The sequence below is a fragment of the Harpegnathos saltator genome, unplaced genomic scaffold (genome assembly GCF_003227715.2).
Source record: "Harpegnathos saltator strain DR-91 unplaced genomic scaffold, Hsal_v8.6 scaffold61, whole genome shotgun sequence".
NCBI classification, from domain to species: Eukaryota; Metazoa; Arthropoda; class Insecta; order Hymenoptera; family Formicidae; genus Harpegnathos; species Harpegnathos saltator.
Genome location: NW_020230438.1, coordinates 19562 through 27502, shown reverse-complemented (window position 1 = coordinate 27502; position 7941 = coordinate 19562). Strand labels below are relative to the sequence as shown.

General features: G+C 37.2%; 2 protein-coding genes across 3 annotated transcripts; one reads left to right on the top strand and one right to left on the bottom strand.

Moving 5' to 3' along the window:
* The first annotated feature begins 1363 nt into the window (after positions 1 to 1363).
* On the top strand, positions 1364 to 3534 carry LOC112589816 (protein ALP1-like). Its single transcript, XM_025304486.1, has 3 exons — positions 1364 to 1606; positions 1838 to 2776; positions 3401 to 3534. Exons 1-2 carry the CDS (start codon positions 1474 to 1476, stop codon positions 2404 to 2406), a joined length of 702 nt encoding a protein of 233 aa, XP_025160271.1. The 5' UTR covers positions 1364 to 1473; the 3' UTR covers positions 2407 to 2776; positions 3401 to 3534.
* Positions 2816 to 4862, bottom strand: LOC112588039 (uncharacterized). Of its 2 annotated transcripts, XM_025304487.1 has the most exons (5): positions 4519 to 4862; positions 4250 to 4406; positions 3956 to 4074; positions 3374 to 3712; positions 2816 to 3043 (listed from the first exon to the last, which is right to left on the bottom strand). In XM_025304487.1, the coding sequence occupies exons 2-5, from the start codon at positions 4291 to 4293 to the stop codon at positions 2820 to 2822; spliced, it is 726 nt and encodes a 241-aa protein (XP_025160272.1). In that variant the 5' UTR covers positions 4294 to 4406; positions 4519 to 4862; the 3' UTR covers positions 2816 to 2819. The 2 variants fall into 2 exon arrangements, with proteins under 2 accessions (XP_025160272.1, XP_025160273.1); XM_025304488.1 differs by lacking the exon at positions 3374 to 3712.
* Positions 4863 to 7941: the final 3079 nt, after the last annotated feature.

Here is a 7941-nt window from a genome sequence, read left to right as displayed (position 1 = left end):
TCCGGATCTAACAGAGATAATTGGATGTTTCTTGCGCGAGCAAGTCAGATTTTTAATCTATTTCCTGAAAATTCTAACGGCTTCGTCGTCAGTTGCATAGAAAAAATTTTATCCGACAAAAGTGATGTTATTCTATTGTATCGTAACTCGCTCAATTTATGTTACAAAATAATTAATTTCTTTTGACCCCTTTAAGCTAGATGACTGTTTCTGGTGTCTACAGGTCAGGTTTTTCGTCCTCTGATTGAAAATTTATATTACTAGATCCCCAATCGCACAGGGAAAATTTTGTTCCGAGAAAGCTACTTCTTTGTTCTGTTGCAGCTGTTTCGACACTGAATCTATTATACTGAATATCTTTGGAACCGATTGCACTAACGGTTCTGAGCTCGTTGAGCTCAGTTTAGCGTCTACTCGTAGGTTTTTACAGTAGGAAATGCGTCTCACGCTCTGTTCAGCATGCACTAAGCAATATCTGCTGTACCTGTCACTTTGTGAGGTTATGACTCACTTCGCGTGCTTCTACCGGTACTATACCTCGGTGATATGCAAGTTGCTATTAATATTACTTGGTTTTGGACATACTGTCGCGGTGCCACACCGGTTTCTCGTCGGTTTCTCTGCGGTCAACGGGGCTTTCCTTCGTCCTTTTCTACCTGTGCCTGCACCGCTTTATCCGTCGGCTCGCGCAGTGTCCACAGAAGTTTTCGATTGTCCTTCACTTCGCGCACGTGCACCAGTATTTCTCGTCGGATTTTTCGCACCGTACGCGTTATATTTCCCGAGATTTCCAACGCGCGCGTCCACCGGTCCGTTCCGCCGGCTTCTTCCCGTCCGCGCGTAATGGCGTCTCTCCCATAGACATATAATATATAGACCACGCATTCGCAACGTTTCCTTTGTCTGCACATGTTCAATATTAGAAAGAGGTAGTATGCTTTCGTAGAGCAGTCTGTCTCTTTCTAACGATGCGTGGTAGCGTATTTGGCCCCTCCGCCTGTTTAGAGTGGAGTGTTATGTCTCCGGTTCTCCTTCTTTTCGTGAAACAAAGCGTATATAAACAAGACGATTGACATTAAAGATTATAAAACGTATTTACTCATAATAGTATAATCATAACACAAAAAGTATAATCGTAACACAATGAGTCTATATTATTATGTATGCCGCAGTAAAGCTAAAGCTAAGACTCCATGCATGCGGTGAGCTGCGGCAAACGGCTGCGGAAAGCGACTCCATATGCGCGGCAAAGGTTGCGTCACATCATTATTCCTTCAGTTTGGTCAATCAATGGTTACTCTATTCGTTGAGTTTTGGAACGCAGCCCATAGTATTGTGTATATAAAAGCGCTTCGAGTGACAACAATGTAAAAATTATAACAAAACAAAATAGAATTAATAAATTATTAACAAAACAAAACATAAAAATTATTAACAAAATAAAATATAATCGAAATAAATAATAAAATAAGAATGAATCGCGATGAAAAGCTTGTTTTGCTATTGTACCTGCGAAGAAAACGACGATTAAAAAGGCAAGAACAAGTCATTCGGAGAACAGCTCGATGGTGGGTTCATCCTATGATAGAGCAACGTTATCTTCAAGGTGCTTACGATAATCTTGTGCTTGAACTTCGACGTGACACAGAACATTTTTTCAATTTTCATCGCATGTTACCTCATCAATTTGATAAATTATTAACGATGATAGAACCTATTATTTCAAAAATATATGTGACAAGGGAACCGTTGCATCCAGGACTGCGCTTGTCATTAACGTTACGATATCTTGCATCTGGAGATAGTATGATAAGTCTACATTACCTCTACCGCGTAGGTAAATCTACTGTGCCACGGATAATTGTAGAAACAACGAAAGCACTTTGGCAGGTACTGCAACCTCAAGTACTTCCTCCGCCAAATGTGGAAACATGGTCCAAAATTGCAGAGGATTTTGAAAATAAATGGAATTTTCCAAATTGTGTCGGAGCAATTGACGGAAAACATGTTACTATACAATGTTTTAAAAATACAGGATCAGCTTTTTACAATTATAAAGGCACTTTCAGCACAGTCTTAATGGGAGTTGCTGATGCTAATCTTCGCTTTACATATGTAAGCATTGGTTCTGCTGGTAGAGAAAGTGATGGAGGTATTTTTCAAAATCTGGCTTTTGGAAGATGCATTGAGACAAATACACTGCCATTACCTGTACCTAAAGCCTTACCAGGTATAAATATTTGCCTTCCTGCTGTATTTGTTGGTGATGCAGCATTCCCATTATTGAATAATTTGTTACGACCATACCCTGGTGTTAACTTGAGTGCAAAACAAGTTATTTTCAATTACCGCTTGAGTAGAGCAAGGCGTGTAGTTGAAACATTTGGAGTAATGTCAGCCAGGTAGAGAATATTTCGACGACCAATTGTAGCGTCACCTTCAACTGTAGATAATATAGTTAAAAGTTGTGTGGCACTACACAATTGGCTTCGAGATTCAGATCTGAAAGTTTTACCTAGTCAGAGAAAATATATTCCAGTAGGATTTATAGATGAAGAAGATCACTTTGGAAATGTAGAACCTGGTCAATGGCGAAACGAAGCACCATCTGGTGCACTTAGAGATTTAGCACCAAATATAAGAAGAAACTCAGCAAATGACGCCAAGATAATACGAAATACATACGCAGATTATTTTATGAAGCAAGGTTACGTACCTTGGCAATGGAATAAGCTACCAAACTTTCAACGAGAAGCATACATGCAACAGGCAGAAGGTAAATTGATTGCAACACATAATTAATATAAAAGTGCAATCGATTAATTTTTATTTTGTTCCTCTGTTATAACTTGAGAAAGTATTTGTAGTACAAGTGTCTTTAAGCGTAATTTTGCGTTTACGTTTAGTTGCTGTGAATCCCGAGATATAGATAAATAAAAAAGATCGTCTGAATTCACAGTATCTGCCGAATTTTGTTTTCCCACTAAATTTAAAATTGCTTCATCAACCGCATCTATACCCGTTTCAGACAATTGTCTTTTTGCTGAAAAAGAAAATAAACATTAATAATATAAATATATATTTTATCAAATTTTTGCAATTATGTCGTATAAAATCATTATTATTTTATAGTAAATTTGACACATTAATCAACTATATATATAATAAATTAAATTTAAATTACTTAATTAAGAATTAAACAGTTTGTTCAGTGTGTGTACTTTACAACTGATTTACTTGAATATCTTATTTATACAGTGCATGTATGTACACGCACTGAACAAATTGTTTAATTCTTAATTAAATAATTTAAATATGCCGTACAATTTTGCACAAATAAAGAAATATATATTTAATAAAAATATTAATTTACTTCGTTTTGCACATTTGCTGGCTGTAGGCTGATTTTGAGAATGACTACTCATTCGATGACTAGTCTGAGGACGAGACGAGACACTATCAGGACGAGGAGAAGCACTATTAGGACGAGAGGAGGCATAATGAGGACGAGGGGAAGCGCTATTAGGACGAGGGGAGGCGCTATTAGGACGAGGGGAGACACTATCAAGACGAATCAAAGCACTGTTAGAACGAGACAAAGTATTATTAGGACGAGGAGAGGCACTATTAGAAGGACGAGACGGCATATTTAATGAATGCGGTGAACAAAAATCTGTTTGTTCTGTCTGTCTTATGTTATCCCACATATTGTCTGTAAAATAATGTTTAAAAGAATGTAATGAAATGTTTATTAAAATATGTTGTACTTAAAAACAATTTTCTTTTATAAAGAAAATTGTTTATAAAGAAAATTTCCTACTCAACAATATAACAGTTATATTGTTGATACAGGTACAGGGGAACTGTAGGACAAAAACTGTAGGACAGTTTCAAATACTTTCATATAACATCGTAGCATAGAGTTATTCACACTACTATCTTTTGTTCCTCTTACCTTGAAACTCTTCTTGTATGTTGTACATATATTCTTCAGATTGAAAAGTCTCCAAAGATGTTGGTGATGTATCGCTTCTAGATAAGGGATGTTCTAAACTTTCGAAGTTTGTTATAGTCCTAATTGAGACATTATAAAAGTTATTACTTTACTTGAGAACATACTGTTTATGAAAATGAGAAACTGACAATTACATTCGTTATTGAAATAAAAACAAAAATTAATATCATAAATTTTGTATCAACTAGAATAAAATTATTATAACTTCACATTTGAAGAAAGTATAACACCTACTTGCGAGGTTCCACTGTATCGGATAAAAAATGTAAATGTTCCATAAATGACTATGGTACAAAATGAACAGCTGCTTGCCCACTTTTTGTTACAGACTTTTTTTTCTCCTTTATATACCGATCTCGAAGATTTCTCCAACGGTTCTTCACAAACTCCTCTATTTAAATTATATAAAACCATATATAATCCATACATATACATTGTTTTTATACACATTTTCAAATAATATATACTAATAATTCAAATAATAACACAATAATAATACATACCAGTCATATTAAGTTCGTGGGCAACCTCACACCACAATTTTTTTTTCAGACCATTATCTCGGTAGCACTTATCATTCAAATCCCACAATTGTGGGCGGTTTCTTACATAATGGATTATTAACTCATTGATACCCTCAGTACTATATTCCGTATATGAATAGTCCTCACTTATTAAATCCATGTTTGTGTATCATATGACATATAACGTAACCTACAAAAAGGATGGTTGTAAATTCACTACTTTTTGCGTTCTCAAATTCATCCAACGCACGTATGACGTGCGGCACAGTGCGGAAAAATTAAAATATTTTAATCGCAACGCAGTGCGGTGCGGCATGCCGGAGCTTGCCGCAACCGGACCTGCGCTTCCCTCCTGATTGGTCACCGCAGCATTTGCCGCAGCTCACCGCATGCATGGAGTCTTAGCTTAATGCATATGAAAGTGACAGATTATTTTCCACTGGTATGTAATTATATCCATCGTCATATGTCCATATTCATCATTTTTCCATACAAAATCATAATTTTTCCATATGCGTGTATTTATATCAAACGTATTTTCTTCTCTTTGCCTTTCACAATTCTCCTTTCTCTATATTCTCCTATTTCTGTTTCCTCTGTCACGGAAGACTGCTACTCCCACCACGCATCGTTAGAAAGCGATAGATTGCCCAACGAAAGCATGTTGTTTCTTTCGAATATAGAACGCCCCCTCCGCTGAACGCGCGGTCTATTTATTATACGTCTATGGTCTCTCCAGGAACTACTTTTCCCTCTCCGCGTAGTAACACACGGTCAATCCGAATCTTCCTGCAACGGCGACTATTCTTACAAGGCGGAAACGGCTATCTCACTCGAATTTATGAATCTTCTCGAATATTCGACGACTAGGCGTGACGTCCTGTTACGGTCGCCATTGATAACTGCCTGTTGTCTCGTGTATGCATCGGCCTGCGAACCTATGCGGTATCTCAGGGTTGCCAGGTTCTAGAAGTATCAAAGCGCCAATTCTGAAGATCCAAGCCGCCACCTTGCGCCAAATTTAGGATAGAATCCGTTTAGCTCTGCAAGTACTTCAGAGCGATGGTTAGACTAGTGTCCCTAGGTTAGACTAATCATATCGCTTTATTTGATAATTCGAAGCATTCGCAGCGTCGAATGGACCATAAGGCCGTTCACGTCTTGACGGAAAAAAAAACGGAAATGCAAAAAGCTAATTAGAACTTGCGTCGAAAAGCAGAAACTATCTATTACCAGAGAGGAACCTGAGAGCGGCCAACACGGCGTTTTCGGCGACACCGATTTTTCGCACTGGGAATGGGCGCTATCTGCATCCATTTTGAGAGGGGACCTACGATGCTATATCTACTTTTAGGTCTCGACGGTAAAACCTGCATCTGGTGGCTGTCCGTGTTACATCCACTTTCAGGCGGTTTATGTCAGTGCTACAACCACAATAGCGTACTTGACAAGCACGGTCTCGCGTATTGTTATGCATTTGTACATGAATTAACATGTTAACATGCACAAAAAAATAAGAATTGAGATTGTATATGACTAATATCATGAAGATTATACACGATTTATATCAACATATAAATATATGATAATAAGATAATATTTTGTGTGTACCCAAAATTATTTTTTCAAAATATTTCAGCGTTACGTTAGTATTTATTTATACTCCGGCAGGCGTTTCTTAGCGCAGTTGTGTCCATGTTGCATTGAAAATGAGCGTGACGTACGTGTGCACGCACGCACGCACGCACGCACGCACGCATATATATATATATATGCGTATATATTATATATATAATATATATATGTATGTGTATATAAAACACATAAACATATATATTTTGAAGCGATTATTAAGGGGTGAAAAATTATAATTATAATAAAACACGAGGGTACGCTCCAGCTGACATCTTACGTAGCGACGGGCCTTAGCGATCCGCGATCGTCGCCTCGGCCGCTGAGCGCGGAGCGGTGGAACGGGAACGGTGGGTGTCACCGCTTGAAATCCGGCCGAAAAGGGCACTTTGTCTCCAGCTCTGCTTTACTTGTATCTTTTATCGTGTCATTGCTAATAACAAAAGGTACAACTTTGCAATTTGTAGCATTATCACATGAAAGCCTATTGTTTATCCCTAATGGGACCTATAGCCTATGATGTATGCAATTGTTTCAACTGTAATTGCGATCTACGAAATTGAAGGTTATATACATTTTTTGTATTATGAAAAAATAATATGTACTAGAAAGAAACATCATTTTTTAATATGTTATAAACTGTACAACACATTATTGATGCAATATTGAGGTACAAGCGAAGAAGAAGATGAAGAAAATATATTTCGTATTTTATTTAACTAATATTTTTTGAGATATTTAAGGAAAACTGAATAACTTATTCAATATTAACTCACAATGTCTCGCTAACTATTTGTCGGAAGAAGAAGTGGTATCAGACTTTTTTGCTCTATTTAGTCTCAAGAATATATTTTTACTATAGTGCTTGACTTTTGTTAATTTGGTAATTTTTTGAAATTTCAAAATCATTAAATTAACCAAATTCAGGGCGCTATTGGAATAATATATTCTTATATTAATATAATTCTTATATTATTATAATTCTTGAGATTCTAAATAAAGCAAAAAGATCTAGTACCACTTTTTCTTCTGACAAATAATTAGCGAAATATCGTGAATTAAATATTGAAAAAGTTAAGTTTTCCTCAAATATCTCAAAAAATAAGTGAATAAAAAAATATTTCAGACAAAAGTTGTTCAAATCAATTGCTAGAAAAAGACGATGTAATAAAAAATGGGGTATCCATTTAAGATTTTTATGTTGATCTTGACTGGATTTTTCAAGGATATCCCAATATCACATTCATAGCATCAATAAATAGATCCTTTGAAGCCATACAACTTTAATTTTAAATATTTTTCTCTAAAATATCGCGTTAACGAAAAATCGGGTGAACCGTGTGGTCTGGAACACCCGGTATATTGGATTATGACGATGGAAACGTGGAAATGCATGTCAAAGGTTCCTGTGATTTACGGTTAAAGAAAGAAATATATCATAAAAATTGTAATGGCCGAACTCCGCGGTTCGGCCACTGCTACGCGTTTCGCGCGGATAATGCTCGTCGGAGTTCGGATTCGAGGAGGAGTAAAGCAGCGAGACACCTGATAATGACAATCGAAATAACTTAGTTTTATTGTATGCTTACTGGGATACAAGAGTTCGGCCCCGAAGGCGGTGTCGCGGGTTGCGTCTATAAGGCGCGTCGGTACGGTACGGTGCGGTGCGGTGAGCGGTACAAGCGCTCGTACGGACGGATAGGCCGTGCGGAAGGCGGGGCCTATTGCGCGACGCGTGTAGACGGTAACGACGGTAACGACGCGGTGATC

Excerpts from the sequence above, each read along its gene's own strand:
- LOC112589816 (XM_025304486.1), top strand. The coding sequence starts at position 1,474 with ATGAATCGCGATGAAAAGCTTGTTTTGCTATTGTACCTGCGAAGAAAA. Across the intron at positions 1,607-1,837 it reads AGAGCAACGTTATCTTCAAG|GTAAATCTACTGTGCCACGG; the intron begins GTGCTTACGATA and ends TCTACCGCGTAG.
- LOC112588039 (XM_025304487.1), bottom strand. The coding sequence starts at position 4,293 with ATGGAACATTTACATTTTTTATCCGATACAGTGGAACCTCGCAA. Across the intron at positions 4,075-4,249 it reads GATACAGTGGAACCTCGCAA|GACTATAACAAACTTCGAAA; the intron begins GTAGGTGTTATA and ends TGTCTCAATTAG. Across the intron at positions 3,713-3,955 it reads CATACAAGAAGAGTTTCAAG|ACAATATGTGGGATAACATA; the intron begins GTAAGAGGAACA and ends ATTATTTTACAG.